General features: G+C 40.1%; 1 protein-coding gene across 3 annotated transcripts in view; it reads right to left on the reverse strand.

Moving 5' to 3' along the window:
- Positions 1-19,557, reverse strand: part of BRWD1 (bromodomain and WD repeat domain containing 1) — a 59,013-nt gene extending 39,456 nt beyond the window's left edge. The window contains exons 1-16 of one of the 3 annotated variants that reach the window (XM_074602223.1): positions 19,257-19,557; positions 19,014-19,072; positions 18,773-18,802; positions 18,514-18,573; positions 15,163-15,313; positions 13,814-13,912; positions 13,086-13,246; positions 12,262-12,483; positions 10,229-10,329; positions 8,569-8,639; positions 7,324-7,424; positions 5,387-5,427; positions 4,086-4,184; positions 2,536-2,686; positions 1,813-1,947; positions 290-418 (exon numbers count right to left, since the gene is read on the reverse strand). In XM_074602223.1, coding sequence (XP_074458324.1) covers positions 290-418; positions 1,813-1,947; positions 2,536-2,686; positions 4,086-4,184; positions 5,387-5,427; positions 7,324-7,424; positions 8,569-8,639; positions 10,229-10,329; positions 12,262-12,483; positions 13,086-13,246; positions 13,814-13,912; positions 15,163-15,313; positions 18,514-18,573; positions 18,773-18,802; positions 19,014-19,072; positions 19,257-19,323 — 1,677 coding nt within the window. In that variant the 5' untranslated portion in view covers positions 19,324-19,557. Of the gene's footprint in view, positions 1-289; positions 419-1,812; positions 1,948-2,535; positions 2,687-4,085; positions 4,185-5,386; positions 5,428-6,453; positions 6,530-7,323; positions 7,425-8,568; positions 8,640-10,228; positions 10,330-12,261; positions 12,484-13,085; positions 13,247-13,813; positions 13,913-15,162; positions 15,314-18,513; positions 18,574-18,772; positions 18,803-19,013; positions 19,073-19,256 lie in introns of those variants that run through there. The other 2 variants (XR_012589271.1, XM_074602232.1) reach the window with 2 other exon arrangements.
- Between the last annotated feature and the right edge of the window lie 2,241 nt (positions 19,558-21,798).

Genomic DNA, 21,798 nt, shown 5'->3' on the forward strand with positions numbered 1-21,798 from the left:
TAAACCATTTTCAGAAATAAAAGTAATTTTGAGGTTGAACAATTAACGCACAAATTAGCTGCCTAGAAGATGAAAAAGTATTCCAGAAAAGTTCTTGGGAAGCTACTCTCAAGGGAATGTTAAGACACTGGTTGTTTCTGCTGTGACAGGACCATACACAGAAGAGAACTCTCAGACATCAAGGAACCCGTTATATTTAGATCATATGATGTTTTAGAGGAATAAATGTGACTAATCTAATTGCAGTTAGAAGCTCGAATAAACAGTTCTAATAAAAAGTTGAACTTACCTTTTCATAAGGTCTGCTACAGCCAAAACCAAATATCAACAGATGCCCGTGAGAATCTGTACATGCAAAATGCTGCCCATCCGGTGAAAATTTGCAGTCAAAAACAGCACCGTGTCCTTGGCCTTCAATCTACATTGAAGGAAAGAAACTCAAGACTGTTTGACCAATTTTTTTTGAGCAAACAATAACGCAGCATCAAAAATTCATTACTCTCTCAAAAGCAGTCATGCACCTCTTATATACCTCCATTAAAGCACAAAAAACCTCATTACTTCAGTTTGTTTCTTTTCCCCTTGGTATGTAAATTTAAGTCACGAATTGCACTGTTTTAAAAGATGCATTAAAGGGTATGGAAACTTACTCTTATGAAAAAAAATAAAAGTTTTTTGAGGCTTTTAAGCTGTTAATATATTGCTTAAAAATACACTGCCGCTAACAGATACTGATTTTGTTAAGCCACTTTCAAGAAAAGCACAGGGAATCTTAAAGCTAAAGAAAAAAAAAAAACAAACATAATTTCCTTATTGATTGTAACCAGGAAAAAAAAGATTAAAAAATTAACATGAACACAGGATCATAACTTAAGTCTCGGAGAAAATAACCTATTGTAAGTGTTAACAATGAGCTGTCAAATGGAGTGAGTGTCACAGGAGCTCTCGAGAAGAATTGAGCCAATCCACTAATGCTTACGGTAATAATATCATTTTTAAGACAGTTGAGAGTACAAATATTTGTCCATAAGACTACTGATATGACGGTCCTTTCAGTCTTTTAGATGGCACCTCATGTCAATTAAGGAAAATTGTTACTATGAATGAGGTGCAAGAAGATCTTTAGGAACAAAGAGTGGAAAAGCCCTGGTGTCAACTATTCACACCACCTCACAGACCGAAAAGTCCTGATCAGCTGGTGCAGTCTGAAGGGCTCAGGCACTGGCTGCGATGAAAGTAATGTCCTGCCCTGCTCCCCCGTACCTCACATTCCTTACACCAAACTGCACATTCTTACAGCTCATGTTCCTTGTCTCAGAACTTGTCAAAACCTCCCTCACCAAATTTAACTCAGAAGCCCTACAGGAAAGTAGCAGTGGAAGGAAACAGGGAGTAGTTTTGCAGTAGATTAGTGAACTGACTCAGCTTAGTAAAGTGTCCAATGAGAGGCACCTGATTCAAGGTGGAGAATGAAGTGTCTCTCTCAGTGGGCAGCTGAAAGCAGACAAGAGAGGCAATCCTGGCCCTCCTTTTCTGCCACGGTAAAAACTGTTAAAACTGGCTCCTGGTCACGTTCCACCCACAGTTACAATAACCAAAAAATTAAAAAGTTAAAAGCTGCAGAGAAAACATGAGCCATAAGTTTTGCTTGTTTGGGATTTTTTGGTGGGTTTTGGTTGCTTGGTTTTTGGTGGTTTTTTCCACCTAAAAGATGCAGGGGTTGTACGTGCTGGGGACAATTTCTTAAACTAGTATGTGAACACATTGCTGTGTGTTGAGAAAAAAAACACAGAAGTTTAGAAATGGTCTTACCATGTTAAAATAATGCTTTGTTTTTGTGCCTTTGGTAATATCCCAGATAAAGATGTTGCCATCATGACCTGCAGACAGCATTATCCTGGAATCAAAAGGATGGGTCTCCAAGACAAATACTTCATCTGCATGCCCCTAGAATTTAAAAATCGCACATTACGTGCAAACAAGAGAACATAAATCCACATCAATAAGATATTTACAGTAGAGCCTAAAGTACTGTACTGTCCTCTCCTCACACTCAGACTTTTGGAAAATTAGTCCCCTAGAAACTGCCTCCAAAAATATACGGACTTTCACAAATTCCACAGCGTATCTATCCCAACTGCTACCTGCAGCACATAAGTAGGGCAAAACCCCAGGCAGCCAGAAAGACTTTATCACCCTAAATTTAATAATTTTCTAGATTTAAGCAAGAAGTTTAGAAAATGGAACTTTTGCCAAAAGACAGCAAACTATTCAATGGACAAGTACGTTACTGCACAAAAACTTCAATTTATTCCACAGGAGAGGCAAGTTCAACACAGCAGCCAGGGACAGGATTGTTCAAAAGCAGGAGGAAGCAGCTAGTTTTGTTTAAAAAAAATTCAAGAACACTGCACTTGCTTTATCATTCATACAGAGCTTTCAAGACAAGTCAGATCTAATTATGAACTCAACAAGCACATGTCTTTGCAATTCTAGAAAGACCATCAACTTCAAAAAGCAAGTAAAGTCACATACCACCAAGTCATGAAGCAATTGTCCTGTACAGGAATTCCACACTTTGAGCAGATGATTATTCACAGCCGTAACAACATAGTTATCATTTTGGTTCCAAGCTATCATGGTTACTTTAGGCTTCATAAATTTGTCTTCTTCTGAACATGTGTCACTATTTTAAAGAGTAGAACAGACATGAGATACTCTTAATCAGCCCATTTCAATCTAATGTTAATAATGAGACAAGGAAAGTTAAGAATTAAATTTGTTTTGAAACTTTGCCCATAAACTTCATTCTTTTTGTAGCAATCAGCTATAAAGCAAATATGGATTTCTAGCATACTTATTTCATAGGACATAAGCTCTTTCCCATTTGAGATGCAAGGCAAAAAGGCTTTCCTTTTTCAGAGTCTTGTCTCTTCTACAATTAGAGTCCTAACATAAATCCTTTGAAAATATGGACACCTTACAGTCAAGAGCTTTCCAACTAAAAACTATTTCAGAAGCTAACCTCTACATTAACTAAGCATTTTTTCTGATTCCCAACATAAGTAAAGATATTTTGTATTAACTTCAATCTACTTTCTCATTTTCCCTGCAAAAGTACATTTATAGGATACTCTAATGCTCCCTCTCAGCATCTTAGTCAACTGAAGAAACAAGCTTTCTTTGAAACACACCTTAACAGTTACCTATATTCCATGTCAACTAGTAGCCTCTCTTACAAAGACTCTTTCTCAATTATACATAACTACAATTGCACATATTAATCCAGAGAGATGCCACAGTCAAATCTCAAATATTAATACTTTATCCTTTTTTAGTAAAACCACTTTTTTTTCCCCCCATGGCTGTATCACAAGAAGAGCTTGGAATCACCCTCTAATCAACTAGTATACCCACGGTTTGTTTTTTGTGTTTGTTTCCCCCCTCGTTTAATCACCTACAAATTCATTTCTGCATTTCGGTCTACAGAAGTTGTACTGCTTTAAATCATCCATCCTTCAGGTTTACCGAATGCCGTGTAACATCCTGATCTTCATTACAGATGAACTATGTAACACTATTCAAACTGTGTGCCACCAGCATATTTCATTGATGCACTTTTTAAAAGTACAAAAGAATCAATGAAAATAGGCAGCAAGATCAGTCCTTGAGGAAACCCACCTATTACCTTTGTCCTGACCTCTCCTGGAAAGAGGTTATCATCTACCTTATTTTTACTAATCTAAAAACATTTGTCCTGTGACATATCACATGTCTGACTAAAATCCAGATAGAGAGGATCTATTGCACTTTCTGTTAACTTTTTTCCTTAACAAATTAAATGTAATTGATTTGGCACAGCATACGTTTGAAAGCTGTGTAAGTATTTATGCATTTTTCAAGCACAGACTAAATTTTAGCAAGTTATTACATCACCAGAACACTCATTTCACCCCCCAAAGACCACACTGCTTGATCATAGTATCGCTAAGGCTTGCTCTAGTTTGACTGTAAGTTAAGTGTGCTTGTGGTTCAAACTATCGGACTTCACATAACAGATGAAAAAAAGACAACACTTCACCTACCCTGGTAATCGATCGGACATATCCAACAAAATACTCCTCCATTCTGCTTGCTCAAAACGCCAGATTCGAGCTGTTCCATCTCTACTGCCACTTATGAACCTTGAAGGAGTTTTAAAGGATAGTTAATTCACCTTCAAAAGTATTTGCTTTTAAGTATATTCAGAGTTACACGCCACCACAATTTAAAACATTACAACAAAAGACTGATAGAAGTGAAATCTTCAATTTGTGTGCAAGGGAATTATTTACAGTTACCCTACCATTAACTTTCTTTCCAGAATCCCAGGAAAGAGAGTTTTTCTGAACTGAAAAACTGAATAAATTTGTCAAAACACACAGAACAGAGAAGCAAGTTCCACAGTTAGACTCAATTCACAACTTCATCCCCAACTCTTTTTCAATTACAATACTTTAATGAAGTATATTAAGTAAAGCATTCTGAAATTGTAGAATATCAAATACCGAAGTAGAGGAAAGAATGTATCAGCACAGCAAAGCCTGAGATGTTCCCACCCACAACTGCGTATAAAAGAGAAGACCACCACTGGTTTACTTTAAGATACCAAGCTGTAAACCATGGCAGTTCAGGCTTCCATTTCATGAACTGCTGAACTATCAATGCAGCAGAACGGAAATTCCTGAAGAGAGGAACTGAAAGAAACACATGGGTGCAAGACATCCAAAAATAATCTCCCTAGTCCGTTAATCACAATCCTGAGAAAGACAGCTGACATACCTCCCACAGAAAGAGTTTGCATGCAGGTATATCATGACTGTGCGCTAATTTGCTGTGATTAACTTTAATAATAATTATAATCTTCAATACCTTCCATAGAAAGCATCACCAAGCAAAAGAGCAGTTTTGCCTCTTTTTTCTTTGGTACTGCCTTAAAAAGTAACCCATACAAGCAGCACAGATAGACCAGTGCAACATGATGGCCCCAAAGACAAGTATAATTGCAGAAAAACACTTTTAAAAGGAAGACAACTACAACTTCCAAATTGGATGTACATTATTATTGCTCTCCGTCACAGTTATCTGGCTTTCAAGAAGAGGGGAAAAAAAAAAAAAGTTGCAACTTATGGTTGCAGATGTGGGTCTACCCTGAAGGATAAAATCTGTATCTTTGTTAGTGATAGGCCAATCAGAGATCAATTTTTACTCCACTCTGTATTGGAAGTATAGGTGAAGTTTTACAAATGCAATCTTCTTACTGGAAACCTCCAGATGAGAACAATAACATATTCTAAATTCCAAAATAACATATTGTTTGTTAACATTTGAGCATCTTTCAACCTACCTGTCGCCACTGTTAGAAAACTGAATGCTGTCAACTTTGTCCTGTAAGAAAAAGTAGTTTGTTAGAAATTATGCTTTTAAACAGGAAATATGGTTTTGACAAATGTGAGCTTAGTAAAATCTGAAACAATGAAAAAAACCTACGTATTGTATAATTTCTTCAGTAAAGAAATATACAATTAGTTATTCATTTTTATCACAATAAAAATTACAGGAAAACTAGATAGCACACTCAGATCAGTTTGTCTTCATAACTGAGTCTTCCCTACATACAAAATATGTATTGATCAAGCTTTATCACTGTAACATAAATGCTTAAAGTCAGATTCAGTATTAGAGAAAACATATTAAGGCAAACAAAATGAAGATGAGTATTTTAAGACCTGCCCTTGAAAGAGCATTAAGGGTTCAACTAAATCTAAATTCTCTACAGTAAAACTAAAGATTCTTTGTGCATCAAGTGCTGGAAAAGTGACTCAACCTTCAGCACATGAACGTAAGGCAAGTTTCTGTTAGATTCCTTAGAAGACAGAGCCTGCTAGACTAAGGTACACAAATAAAAAATGAGAGTATTTTAGCTAAGAAGTTCTTTTCCGAAGAGGTACCAGTTACACCAAGAATGCAAGCAAAGACAGACATCACGCATTACATAAACCACATGCGAAAACAACACTAAATCGGCAAGCTGACTTATTACTTAGGAAGTACAAAGTAGCCTGCACAGCCACCGAAGATGTGAATAAAGGTCAAGATGAACAGAAGTAAAATTCTGGAAACTCAATTCCATTTAAAGATTTAACACTGTCCTGGTTTGAGGTAAACCAGAACCAATCTTGTGTTTTGTAGTCTTACTTTTTAGCTGGGCCTCTTCTAACTGACTAAACTCTGCAATTAACAGCATATTGTTCAGAAAGTGTTCACTCTCAGAGTGATAAGACCTGATTATACCAAGGAATGGTACGCACAGAGCCTCTTGCTTATACTTATTGCTGTAACAACGAAGGTCAGCTAACTTCGCTATTTGCCCCGTTAGAGGGTTGGAAGCAGAGAAGCGTAGAGGGGTCCCACCTTCAGGGAGGAGCAGACGGGACAGGTGACCCAAAACTGACCACCAGGGTACTCCATTCCATATGCATCATGCTCACTATAAAAGTTAAGGGATCAAAAGGTCAGCTCTCTTTCTTCAGTGGCTGACATCCGAGCAGGACCCTGTCTGTTCGTCTCGTCTGCTTTTGATCCCGATCCGAGCATTCCTGACTCCAGATCCGGAATCCTGCTCCTGTCCGTCACTGACTCCAGTCTGGGACTTTCCCTGTGTCTGCTGGTGACGCGATCGTCATCCTGGGAGCTGGATATGATTTTGTATATATTGCATACCTTTTTTTTTTAATAATTATTATTATTATTTCCTTATTTATTGTGATTTTCATTAGAGTAGTTTAGTTCTTTTTCTAAACTCGTAAATCTCTCTATCTCTTCTTCTCCTCTCTTTGGGGGGGGGGGGGGGGGGAGGGAGGGTAGGGGGAAGGGGCCATCTGTCATTCTGATTGGCCAATCCAGCCAAAACCATGACGAACACAAAAGGTGTCAAATGGTAAATAACTTGAGTAAGGAAATCCACATTCTCAGCCTTTCTACTTCCTCTATACAGCACATAATGTGTGGGTGGCTAGGCACACTTGCAAATGAGCAAACCACACACTTCAAAATTAGAGAAATGTATGACATCCAGTTGAAAAGACAGAATTCCAAATATCATCTTTATATATTGCAGCCTTTAAAATGGTCAAGCCACACTGAGATGACTGACTGAAATTCTGCATAAGTTCTAAAAAATATTCAATAAAAGAACATTGCTACAAACCCACTAACAACATTAACTTGCAACTTCAATACTGCTTGAAGTAACTAATTATTAGCTTTAACAATCTTACTTACAGCATGACTTTCCAATTCAGCTATTTTCTCAGGTGTTTCAGAGCCAAAAAAATACATCCTGATGACATGGTCAGTGCTGCCAGTTGCTAAAAACATACCACCTGTAAAAAAAAAAATCAAGCAATAATTAAGCTACTGTATAAGAAATTAAAACAGATCACCAACATTTCTCAGATCCCTAGTTTAAAAAAAAAAAAATCATCTGAAGAGTGTCACATTTTTTATGCTTTTCCACTGACATAGAGATGTGAAAGGAAATCCTTCTCTTGCCCCAGAAAGCCATAGTAAAAATAGTCATACTCAGTGTTATAAAGATTTTTAAATATGTAAGTAGGGGAATGACGAAACATCTAACACTACTAATTGCACACAGAAGCCTTCAGTTATGGGGAATATGGCTAGTCATCATCAGAATTATCTAGATGACTCTTTCATTGTAGCATATGTCTCATTTGCGGCACGTGAATTGCTTCAAACCCAGGCAGAAGCATTAAGTAAACCAGTATAAGTACACCAGTATTTAGCTGTGGTGGCAGCAATACTAACATCTGCCTCTTGATACCTGTAAATGCTGTCAAAAAACCCACACAAACACAACCCAAGGCTGTATCCTGACAATGTTAACAAGCTACACTTTGATTTGTATTTTATTTCTGAAATTCCCTAGTTTCTTCTAATGTTCGTGCTATCTGGTACCAGCAACCTTTCCCACAAGTGACCTACATGATGAGAATTAAAGAAGACTAAAAGCCAGGAGTGAAGCAGATTTATAGATTCATTTGTGGATTCTTAAGAAAGAAGGGAACTTTGTGACTATCCCCGCATACAGCTGGCACAGAATCAGGATCTCCTGCTATTGGCAGTAACCACTTCCACTGCTGTTGACTGTGGTATCTTAAGAAGCTAATTTTGCAAATCCTTGACATTATACTAAGGGATTAAACAAAAATAAAAATTCAGTAAAGATGGATAAAAAGTAAACGAGCATCAGGTGACTTTTACTTCTGTAAAATCACCAATGGCAAAAGGAAAACAGTATCACCTAGTTCAACAGTCTTTCACTGTTAGCTGAGGCAAGTCACATTGCTTTATTATGTCATAGGCTAACACACATATATACAATTACTTACTACACAGCTGCTGGGTTTGTGTATTTTAAAGCTGTCACAAACAGAGTATTATAGTAACTACTAATGAGGAAAGAAGAGAAATCACAATGCTAACCTCAATCTGTATGGGACTTACCCACACTGAATGAAGAACAAAGCATCTGAACCCCTGGTCTAGGTTTCTCTGTGAATTTCACTGGCCGATTGCTTAAAAAGAAAAGATGTTTGAAACAGGACATGCCACACAAAACTTGGCTTTTATCAACATTTCAAAACATAAAGGTACGTTTCTTCAAACATCTATATTACAGGTGCTTCTTAAATACGTACAGTAACATCTGCAAGTCTTGTGCTGGAGGATAAACGATAAGGTTTAGTTTTAAAAATTACTGTACACATATACACAAATGATGCTCAAAGCCCACACAGCTTGACTTTTTCTGCTATCACCTAGCAAGGATAACATGATATGCCAAAGAACATTTATTCTCTTTTATCCTTCAGTAAGTATGATTTACCCCCTCCATAACACATCCACGAAATACTGAACTCTTGCCCTCACATTACAAACCACCAACAGTACATGAAAAAAGGCCTACCAAACGCCATTACTACAGAATGCTGTACAAAACCGTAACATTTTACAGAAGTACATAAGAGTTTTGCAACGCTGTGCACACAGTGATTTAAAAGACTGCTTTCCTGTTCTGCAAGTCATGCACACACTCTTCCAGCTGACATCGCCATAATCTCACAGAAAGTAGCTACTAAGAACTACATTAAGGAGAAATCCAGCAAACCATACCACTTACAAGCGTTATAGGTTTCTACTCATTCTACTGCTTTTCTGTTCAAGTGTTTTCTGCTTATCAAAGGAAATGTTAAGACCTTCAGTATAAGAATATTTCTCATGTTTGTATGATACACACTACAGAGATTCATATCCTAAGAATGCTGCTTTGAAACCTACCAATGCTTAAACCGACTCAAGTCCATCCTTAAACTAATTTAAACAATGTCCTCTAAATTAATTTTAGAAGGCGAATTAAGGATCCAGTTTGAACGCTCCCCCACTATAACTTACAGCCCTAAAAGATTCTTCAGATGAAAGTACAATTTTGATAGTTTTTGCTGCAATTCTACTACCTTAAGATCACAAGTTGAATTAAAAAGCACAATAGTCGTCTGCTTTCTAAAGTAATGATTTTTTTCTAAAATAGCTACTCTAACGTAAAATGGATCATTTTATACCAACTACCATTATATGCCACAATATGAGATACAGACTGATCATCCCAAATCTCTTCTTCCCAGTAATCACCTAATTTTCTTTTTGTACAAATAAACAGCAATCACATAGAGAACAATTAAAAACTATCCTGAACATACTCAGCATGCAAGTTCTGTAAGAGACATCCTGAAACTACAGGACCATTGAAAACTCAACACAAACAAAAAGCTTTATTTTACTGCTCCAACATATTTATGGCAGCAATTCCAGTTGTCCTACATTTGTACTTTTAGTGCAGTAAGAAGTTAGTGCAGTAAGAAGTTAATATATTTCACAACTAATCTCCCAGGAAAACGGAATAATATCAATTTGTAAAGGATTTATAAATCCTTTTTGTAAATTTAAAATTTTTTTTAAAACGCTTTAAAATAATTATGTAATAGATAATGTCAACAACATTTTTATTATCACAAAACCTCAATTTTTTTTAGCTAGTTAAAAGCAGTCGACTTGTATTTATCAAGCACAGTATAGCATAGAGTTAATCAGCAATGCATTTACATACTTGAATTTCATGGAATCCGTATCCCATTGCCAAAAGCAAACAGTTCCATCTGCACCAGTAGAGACCATGTATCGCATGGAGCCTTTCACCATTGGACTAAACTAAAAAGAAGAAAGTAAAATCAGACACATCCAAACAGAGATATTAAAGAAGTGTTTATGAACTTCTAAATATGTTCACATAAAGCCTTCATTTACTTTGTATTTTTCACTAAAACTGCTAAAGCAGTTGTTGATAACTGCTATTTTTAACATTTACAAAATAATACCTCCTACACTTTAAAAGTATGAGGTCTATGTTTCAATTATTGCATTACATAAAACCAATTAATTCACTGCTTTGTTTTTGAAGTCTTAACTAACCACAATCATTCACTAAAAAGCAGTTAAAAAAAAGGGAGTAAGTTTCTCCAGACATGCGTACTTTTTAAATTCTATAATTAAGCAGAGCATCAGTTATGAGATAGCCTGAGTATGTGTAACCCAGCATCACATATAAATTTATAGGAAGTCCTCACACATACTTCTTTAAGACATGAGTTTATTGTTATGCACAGAGATACCCTTCAGAAAACTTTACAGAACACAAGTTAATTACTACTACTACCATTAGAAACAGCCACATAAATTGTACATATTGCAATTATAGTATTATTAAGAATGCATAAACAAACAAAAAAAAATCCACAAGACTACAACAAAAGAAACACCATGAATAAGTGTTTTGCCATTAAAAAACAAAGAAATTAAAAAAATGCAATGAATGCCACAAACTCTGCAAATACAAAGATTACTCTTGGAGGCATCATTTTCAGAAAACTGCAAAATTATTATTTCGTACTGAACTTCACAAGCTGGCAGGTAGCCATGCTTCACCCCTCAACGTAAGCCTGTTTGTCTCATTGAAAAACACAGCAAATCTGGATAATGAGGTACTAGTTTAACTGTTAAATAAGGAATTACAAAGGCCAAAACATAACTAAATGCAAAGGACTACCAATAGCACCTAAAGTATCACAACGCCTTCCAATTTAAATGCACAACATATTACACTGAACATCTTTGCACTTTTGAAATAACTTATATTTTTGAGATTAAGACAAATACCCATATCACAGTAGCTGTAAAAATCATAGTGGATCAGAACACTCATGCACATAAACCAGCCTATCACGTCTACAGTAACAAACAACAGAACAACACAATATTTCCCAGAAATTCTCTTTGGTTCCAATAGTTCAGATATTACAAGTAGTGATCTTTCTTAAGTCAAGACAGATTCCTGTCACTATCTTCAGTTAAATACTCAGGAATTTCAGGGAGGCAAGTAACTTTTTTTTTTTTTTTTTTTTAAACTGTGGTTAAAAACCCCACTGTTCCTTCTGTGGTTTTGACTAATTTTTGACAACAATATTTAAATGTTCAGATTTTAATATTCCCACAGGCAGTCACGCAGAAATAATTTCTGTTATGTGAAAACCGCAGCAACAGGCACAGTGAAAGTTACTTGCCATTCACATGCCAGCCTTCATGTGAAACAGAACATCAGTTCCTTGTACTTGGACATGAAAAAAGCAAGATGTACACTTGGCAAGTTACTTCTTAACCTAGTAACAGCAACCACAAAGTACTTTTCTCCACAAACAGAAAATGAAGTATTAATCTTCCTTTTCAAGAAGTTATAACACAAAGGTAGAATGCTGTATTGGTGTAGAGCATTCATGTAACTATGTTTCTCAATTTCAATAAGCAAATAAGGAAACTGGTTATTTCTTACCAATATGACAGCTAGATAATCTTAGGGTGTCCCATCAATCTAAATTCTACTACTAAAGCAGACTCCTAACTTTTCAAATCAGGTGCAACAGCATTTTTGCCCAAACTATTTCTTGTTTTCTACTATTTGATTAAAATGCCTTCAAACTTTCCATACCACGCTGTCAAGTGAAACTGGAGTTTCATGGACTGACTGCTTCTTACAATCCATCTACATTACTTGTGCTTCAGTGTGTAGGAACACTTAACAAAACATACCTGTAATGAGGTAATGGACCCTGTGTGTCCGTGGAGGACTGCAACTGGTGCACAAGTCCTCAGACACCACACTCTGATCATTTTATCACAGCTTCCAGCTGCAATCATAGTGTTTTCATAATTGACAGCCATATCGGAAATCTCTGCTGAATGTCCTCGTAACGTGGCGAATAACCTGCCATTATGAGTTGACCAAATCTTTACCAAACAGTCATCTGAGCCCTAGAAAGAAATATTTATTACTCTCAGCGAGGATTTTCAAAGACATTTGGGATAAAAGTTTTAGGTTTCCTTTACAGAACCTAACTAAGCTTTTACACAGCTTGGTAAATTACACTTATATTTAAAACTTTGTATGCTACTTCAGCTGAAAGAAATAAAGTCATACAACCAACACTAAAAAAGCCAAAATGTTCACTTACGGTACAGGATTACACCACAGTCATCACAGATCTATACCATATACTGCAAAAAGCCTGGGATAAGTTTGAGGGAATTCCTTACAGTAAAGGCAAGGGCCAATGAAAATACCGTGCAATCTCTCCTCTGCCACTTTATAAATATGAAACATGCTTAACACTGAACTACATCACTGCATAAAGCTCCTACATCAATGTCAACATCTGACCAGCATATTACGTACAATTTCTTACATGCTTCAGACCTTTAATTACATCAAATTGTTCTACTTGAGCATGGCAATAATCAGCTATGTTTTAACACTACTCATATCGACCTCCAGAAGTTTTAGCATAATATGCATTTCAAATTCTTTGTGTACATCTAGAACTATATTCAGATTTGGATCTATTTCATCAACTTACAGTAAATATTCTATGTCCAGTCCTATCGAATGCAACACAATATACAGAAGAAAGATGGCCAAGAATCCGCCTATGCATCTTGACATGCTGATACATACTTCCTGGAAATGAAGTACTGAACTTTGCATATCCAGTTAATTGTTTTGCTCGATGTACTTCCACTAGAATACAAAGAAATCAAAGAATGAACGCACTGATGTTTAAAACAGGTCTATTCTAAAACATGACTTTATTTAACTTGCGTTAATATATTACTTAAGGACTTACTTGAACCGACTTTCATATATCATAAAGTCAGGGGTTTTTGTATTTGCAATTTTTTTTGATGTACAAAACCAAGACAGTATTTTAAACTTGCTCCAATAAAAACTTCAGTCTCTAGATAAGACGCGCTAAACGTTATCTTTATTTTGCCATGGCTTTCTATACCTTAAATCATACAGGAGTCCTTCTATCCAAAGGTGAATGATTTCTATTTTCTGTAGGCTTCTCTACTTAATACAAGGTCTTTATAAAAGCAAAAGATGTCATCTAGAGGCGACTGCCTCACGAGTGCTGAGAGCAGACCTTTGTACCCAATACGTAACCCCAGTGAAGTCATATGAAGTTCTCCAGATAAGCCTCCAGATCCAGTTCTGAGGTGCAATTCTCAGCATTGTAGCAAGGCCAGCACCAAGATACACATCGTATGCTCACAGCAGCAGTGATGAGTGTTGAGAGGAGCTTACCAAGATTTGGTGGTGTGCCATAGTTCACAGGAATTTCAGGAGGTCTTCCTCTATGAAGAGCAGCAAATGCAGAGCCCTTCCAAACAGTGTTCCTGCAATCTTGAAAACCAATTGGTTGAAGTTTGTCGTAAGTACATGTTAAAAATGCCCAAAGAGCTGCAGTTCCAAAACACGGTAAGAAACCTATCTATAGGTGGTCCCAAACACAGCATTGAAACAACTGAAAAAAACAGGAACACCAAATGCCCCAAAACTTTTCATGAACAGTGTAGCATCAGAGGAGAGAAAAATCCATTTAATATAGTAACAGAACGAAGAAAAAAATCCCAACACAACCAATCACTAAACTTTGGAATTACTCCTAAATGGTGATGCCCCTGCAGTTCACGTAACACAAGACTAACTTCTCAACTGATTTTATCTTATTCTTGGTGTAAAGCATGTAAGAGTTGTAACATTTTCATTAATATTTATTCATAAATATTACATTTATTGAATATTGACTAGTATAAAATTATTTAGCCAGATGATCTCAAGAGGTCCCTTCCAACCTGACAATTCTGTGATGCTTAAAAAAAAATTCCCACACTGACGGTCATTTTGACACACTCATGCTGAAATAATTGAATCCTGATTTTCAGGGTAGAACAGACACTGTTATTCACCGTGCATCCTTTAAAGTGGTTAGGACAGATAACTGAAAACACAATAGTATCCCATAAACCAGTTCCACATCACGGCACCTAGCTACCCAACAGAACTTCATACAAACACATGAACGCCCTCCTCCCAGAGACATTCAAAGAGATAAGTCTAAAGCTAAGATCTAGTCTATCAAATAACATGCTTATGCATTGCTAACCATTCCCTTTAAGTTACGGGCAAGGACGTTCTTCCTGCACATGTACAGAATTCACAAGTACTAATTTTGATGCCATTTGCGTTAACCAAGAAAACTTTCAGAAAACTGGTGCTACTGTCTGACATTTGTATGGAACAGAGTAAAACAGCTACCGCATTCAAAACCAACACACTGCTGGGAGTGTCGGGAGATGTTAGTAGCACCTGTGTCCTGATGATTCATTATATTGCAGTAACACTGAAAACTGGCCAGCCTCAGCACTCAGAGTGATTCTTCTGATGCAACTGAAAACCTTCTCTTCACATAAATCAATATATAGGTATAATATTAATACAAAGATCACTGGTGTTTTAGTTGATTAAACACAGTACGGAAGAAGTGGGGGTCAATTTTGGTGAAAGCTCACCACTTTCAAGTATTCCAAAAGTCTTCAGCATATGCTTATGAAAATGTATCAAATCCATTTCAAATAACAAACAAACCATACCTTTTGCTGTACGTAACAATGACTGTCTCCCTGCACCAAGTAAGGAATTCACTCTCGAAATGCTGGGTGGTATCTCCTTATCCAGTATAGGGCCAATACGCTTGCAAATTTGTAACAAATGGTCTGGAGCCACATGCTTGTTGGACAGCACCTGAGAGAAATTTTAAGTTTTAAAAATGTATATGGTACATCCAGAACAGACAAATCTAAAAGCATCAATATTCACAGGCATATTAAACGTTGTTTAAATATTCTAAAGTTCAACTTACAAAACAAAATCAATTCTGTTAAGGTCTGGTCTTGTAAATTCAGCAAGTACTCTCCAAGAACGAGAATTGTAGTAAAAATCACTGCAGTAAAATTACTTACTGCACATCAGTATTTTACTACTGAAAGCCTGCAATATTCACACCTACGGCACCCATTTGTGCACCACCTTACAGTGAGTGTCTTTGCCTAATTCACCCAATTATTTTTATTTAAAATAATAAACAAAATTCAAACCCTCATAACTCAAGATCATGGAGAATTTTATTGTAATCAAGCACAAGAATTTAGGCAACTAGTACTTCAGTCGCATGGTACTCGTTCAGTAAACTGCAAACTAATAGGTTTAAGTACAATCTCTCTGGAAATAGTTTCCTTGAAGAACCAGTACTACATAGCATAGGACTGCCCTACTTCCTTAAACCAAAAGGATCAAAACAGCCATCCATCCATCCAGGAAGGATCCCATACTATCTACATCTAACAATCTAAAAAAATACACCCACACACACACTCAGACGTCTCAGTCAAGAACAGATGTGTGTGGTTTTTGAGTACTTTTGCCCCCCTTCTTTCTGGGAGTACAATAAAAGAAATCCTTATTTTACTATGAAGTCAATCACAATAATGCAGAAGTTAAATATGCAAAGTAGAGTTTACACAGACTTAAGTACACCAAACCATCAGAATCATGAATTTAAGCTATTGGGAAGGTCTGAATCAGCAGGCACAAACAGCCCCATGCTTACTCCACTCTCTGATCCGGCCACGTAAAAACCAGTTAGTCCCAGAAGCCACACTGCTACTTCAGCAGCCAGACTATTCCCAGCCAATACACTCAGGAGAGGCAGAGGGCCACACCAACACAGGTATGTGGCCTCTGGCCCACGTAGCTCAGAACACAGGCAGAACTAGCTCATGCTTATGATGCTATTGCCTGAGCCTACTGACTGAATTTAGATGAGGGAAGTCCCGGCAAGGCTGATCTCATCATCAGAACAGTGGGAATAAAAATACCACATGCTGTCACCTAAGATCTGTTTGACAAAAAGTTGCCCAAATGCACAGTGAGTATTGAGAACATATGATTTAAGCCACAACCTAATACTTGGTTTAATAATAAAAACAGAAGTAATGTATAAAGCTTGCGGGGGTATAGGTTGTATTCCTAGGGGGGAAGGGGAGGTGGTATTATCAGTAAAATAGTTAACATTACCACACAGACAAATATATCAAAGCAAATCAGGTCATCAAATGCTTAAGGTTGACTGTGAGAAATGTATTTGGTAGTCCAAAGATTACAAAATGCACTTTTTCATCATTACTTTATAAATTTTGCCTCCGGTTGGTATAGAGCAGTACCAGCCATGACATTAAGGACAGAAAGCTCAGCATAGTTTACGCCACGCATTATAAACCATTTTGTTTGCATGCCATCATCAGGAAGTATATATTCCAAATGCAATCCCTAGTAGAAGCATGCATACAAAACCTTGCAATTCATTTCCTTTTTAAGTAGTTTTACTCAGATTTTGGATGGAACAGTTATTTTAAAGTCTTATTCCAATTCCATGATGAGCAGAGAGGAAAAGAAAGAATTGCACTACGTGATTGCATTTGTCTGTGGTCTCTGAAAATTCAGAGTGAGAGCAGTGGGACAACAGGTTCCCAAAGCCCCTCAAAAGCAGAAACTAAAACCTTCAGAAGATTAATTTGGATATTCTGAAATACTATTACCCTGTGTAGAGATTTATTTTAAATTGTGTAGGAAAAAGATGCAGAAGCAGCACATATTAAAGAATTAATCTGACAACTGCATATGCATAATAAATACAGCTTAAAAAAAACCTGTGCTTAAGTCAGAAGAATCGACACATGACATCCCCAATACCACCACTTTTTGTCATAAGAACTGGGGTAAAAAAACAAACAAACAAACAACAAACCCCAAACAATCCTTTTTGAACTTAATACTACTTTCATGTTTGCTAAATTCAAGTCAGAGCTTGAAAGTATTCCTGTTTAGCAAGACTAGGCTTTTTAGTGACTTAAAGCATTAATTTAAAATCTCATTTGCTCAACTGACCACACTGACAAGTAGAAGAAATGTAATCCAGTTTATCATTTTAAGCAGCACTCAAATAATTAAGAAAATGTTTTAAACAAAATTTAATTCCTTCTCTATGAAAATATGATTCTGAGATCTTCAAGTGTTACACATGAGGGACAAGGAGATTTAGCTGTAACAATACACAAACTGATGTCTAAGGAAGAAGCCAGTCAATTAACCTGGAATGAATGAATCTTAGGGGGGGGGGGAAAAGCAAGAATAAACATTTGTTTAAAGAAAACAAGATCAACTACAATAAAGCAGGATAAAACCACACTGGGCATGCACTGCCAGACCATCACTTCATAAGATTCAACTGCCAAATACACTTTGCCACTTAAGAAGCAATAAAACAAAACACCTAGAGAAAGACAGCTTTCCATTCTGAAATGGACAGAAGTTAAAACATTTAGAGCAAACAACATCAGTCACAGAAGGCACAAAGCACACGCTGTTGAGAGATCACTTATATCTTTCTAATATTTAGAAACAAAGCTATGACCAGTAAGTAGCCAGAGATAAAGAGCATACTCATAGGCACCAGAACTGCCAACCCTTGATTTCGGAACAGCGATTTCATTTCCTAATCTGTTGAAAGGGACGGATGAAGGAAGCCAACCAGAAAATAAATACCATCAAATCAAAACGCGCTTAACAAACTTGCTCGTGAAACTCTGAAATGAAACCTTGCTTCAGATTGGTTCTTCCCTATATGTAGGCAGTGGCATGTACCAATGCACAACGCCAAGCTCCACCTCTGCTATGTAAACAATATCCTCAATTTAAAACACCACTTGTGTTTTTGTTAGTCTAATGTAAAGAAATTAAAGGCCCTTTCCAAAATAACACCAATGCCTTAACAGAGCTGGAATGAAACTGGAAGGTAAAGCTTTAGGCCTACTTTTAAAGGTAAAGGGTCTAACATCAATGTTATCATCCTAATTAAAAGTTTTAAAGAAAAAAAAAGGTCTCACCAATTCTTCGTAACTTCTATAATGCTCATTTCCTTGCCAATCCAACCTTTTAGGAAGCAACTAAATGGAGGGGAAAAAAAAACAAACAAAAAGAAAACTGAGTCGTTAAAGGGGAAAGAGGAATAGAACACATCCAAAACAATGTGTGTTGAGGGAAAAAAGTTGAGACAGCAGAGTGGAAGAAACTTCAATGACTTATAAAGTAAAGGAAACTTTTGACTACAGCAAGAGAGATGATTTCATCTGAGCCCACACCGACCTGATACTGTTCCAGCTCCTGCACCAGCACCTGCAGAGAAAAGGGGAAAAAAATAACAGAGTTAGGGACCAGCAAGCCTCCGGTTTCTCAAGCGGCTGCTGCCGCACAAGGGCTCGGGCGGGGGAGGGGGGGACGACACCGGCTGTTCACACCTCCCCTTCAATCCTCTTTGCGGCAGCGAATGGCCGAGGGGTGCGAGCCGGTGCGCCCAGGTGAAGCGTGCGGCGCCCCAGTAACTCACCTTCAGCGCTCTCCTGCAGGGGCCGGTGGTCAGAAACCGAGCTATGAGGAAGTAGAGCTCTGCAAGAGACACGGGGAGAGACGGGAGGGGGGGGGATGAGTCCGGGGCCAGCTGGGGCGGGGGGAGCCCCCGGGGTGACTGCAATTCATCACCGCGGTCAGGAAGATGGCGGCAGGGAGCGGCGGCGGCACCGGCGGTAGCTCTCGCCCTGGCCCGCCGCCGCTCGCGCCCCGGCGGTTTTACCTGATTCAATGAGCGGCAGGGACACGCTGCCGCCACCGGAGTTGGAAGAGGCCGGGGGCTCAGCCATGGCGGCCCGGGCCCGGCGGCCGCCGCTCGCTGGCTCCCTCCCTCCCTCGCTTTCTCGTCTCTCGGCACAATCGCCGCTGGCGGCGGCGGCCGTTGCTGCCCGGGCAGGGATTAGGGGCTCAGGCAGCGGCTGGGGCAGGCAGGGCCCGGCTCGACATAGCCCTGTCAGCGCCGCCCCTCCCCCACCGCCAACCGCCAGCCAACCACCCCCCCCTTCCCCCTCCCCTCCCTCCCTCCCTCCGCGCGCGGGAGCGAGCCGCCCCCGCCCCCCCGCCGGAATCGGGATCGCGCTCGCGCTCCGGGTCTCCTCCCCTCCCCCGCGCTAGCGCAGCCTCAGCACTGCCACTACCGCGCGACCGGCCGCGCTACCGCCTCTGTCACCTGCGCCGGCCACGCCTCCGGGGGAGGGCGGGGAAGGGGGCGGAAAAAGTAGTCCCCGTCCCGAGCGCGCGGGGACCGGCGGGGAGGCGAGGGGGGGGGGGGGGGGTTGGGCGTGTGGCCGCGGAAGATACACGGTGCAGGGGGACCGGTGGGGGCGGCGGGCGGAGGAAGCGGCCGGTGGGGGAACGGGAGACCCCGGCGCGGAAGGATTGCGTGCTGGTAGGCGGCTGGGTGACGCAGAGCTGTGGGGCGGGGCCGCTCTCTGAGGTGGGGGAGGTGTCACGGGGGCGCGCAGGGGAGCTGCTCGGTTGCCGTTGAGGGCCGGGAGTGCGCGGGCCCGCTGGGAAGGAGGCGACAGTCTCCGCAGCTGTCACCGGTCGCCCCGGGGCCCGGCGGCACGGCCTCCGCTCCGCCCAGCCCAGCCCTCCCCTCTCCTCGCCTCCCGCGGACCGGCCCCGTCAGGCCGGGACCGGCGGGGACCGGCCGCAGCCCGCCGTCAGGCGCCGAGAGCCGGAGATGGGGCCGGCGGTTCCCCGGGGCGATGCGGGGCCGAGGAGAGGGGCCGAAGCGGGCTCCGGGTGCTGCAGGGCCCAGACCTTCATCTCGAAGCACGTTGCCCGGCGTGCCCGGGGCCGCCGGATGGCTGGGGCTGGCGGTGCGCTTCCCGAGCTGGCGGAGGTCGGGAAGGGCTCGGGCGGCAGCGTGTTCGCAACCAGCGGATCGACTAATACAGCGTTACTACGCGGGAGCCGTTGTCTTTTGGCTCCTGTTGCCACTTCAGGGGGATCTCCGGACCCCTCAGGCCGATGGGTCTCCTCCTGTGCCACTGAGGCTCCCCGGGTGTGGTGCCCGGGGCATCTCGGCCACCCTAAACGGCGGTTTAGGGAGCGGGGGCGTTTCCCCACCGCGGTGGAGGAAGGCAGCGCTGCACTGGCATCATCTTTCCAAAACCAGCAGGGCTGCCCCAGTGCCCCCAGTTGCCTCTCTGCAAACAGGTGCCAGCGCCACCTCCACGTCACCCCGGCTTTGGAAGCCTCTTTATGGGGGATATTTTTATTTTCCCTTCTTATATTTTTTTTCTCCCCTCTGCCCAATATGAATTATAACATGAAGGTAGCAATGGCCATACTCAGGTACTTTAAATATGAGCTCTTCCTTTCTTTTCCCATTCCTCACCTGTGGTGGTTTGGTACACACTTTTAGAACCTTTGCAGTAAAATATTTTTACATACCATTGTAGAAATACGTGTGTACTTTATTAATCTCACTACCTCAGATGTCCTTTCAGCTTTTGACAAAGAGCTTTTGTAGATGCGAGGCACAGGCCAAGCAGCAGGCACCTTCCCCCAACTGCTGCCTCTGCTCCCCACTCTGCACCACCTCCTGCCTGGTTAGCACTCCCACATCACAGTTCAGGTACAGGAAAAAAAACAGGTAACCTGACCATTAAAAACCTCTCTTTAAAAGAGATCCATGGGTTTCTGCTTCCTGTGTTGTTGCAAGCTTCAGCTGTGTCATTCTCAAAGGCCACCCTCTAGATTTCACTGATAATTAGCATTCATTAGCTAAACCTGGATGCACTCGAGCATCCTGGCTGTGTTCCATGTTTTTGAGAGCTGTGGTCTGCTTGGCACTAGAAAATGAGTTCCAGAATGGTGCGGCATGAACATGTACATGTGTTCTCTTAACCAGAGCAACTAGTAGCAGCATACAAATAGGACTGAGTAACTCCAAAGAAACATGTTTTGTTCTCTTCATGTTGTATTTTAGAATGGATGGTTCTCCGTTATGCATGTGTTCCATGGCACTGCATGCAAATCTGCATCAGCTTTTACTCTATTCCTTAGTTGCACGCAGCAAATGTATCTGGTACTGTACAGGAAAGAATGCTTTTTCTGAAGCATGTCCATGGAAATTCTTGTCAGACGAAGTTAAATGCCTTCCACCCCAATTCTCCACAGGCAGAACTGACAGCTAGTGCCAATATATACAATTCCTCATTTTCCCAGTAGCCAAACTGGTGTTTTTTTCCACGCTGGCATTTCATGCTATGTGGAGAAGGGCAATAGTATCCACCTACTGCAGAATTGATCAA

This window comes from Larus michahellis, chromosome 1 (genome assembly GCF_964199755.1).
Source record: "Larus michahellis chromosome 1, bLarMic1.1, whole genome shotgun sequence".
In the NCBI taxonomy this organism is placed as follows: domain Eukaryota; kingdom Metazoa; phylum Chordata; class Aves; order Charadriiformes; family Laridae; genus Larus; species Larus michahellis.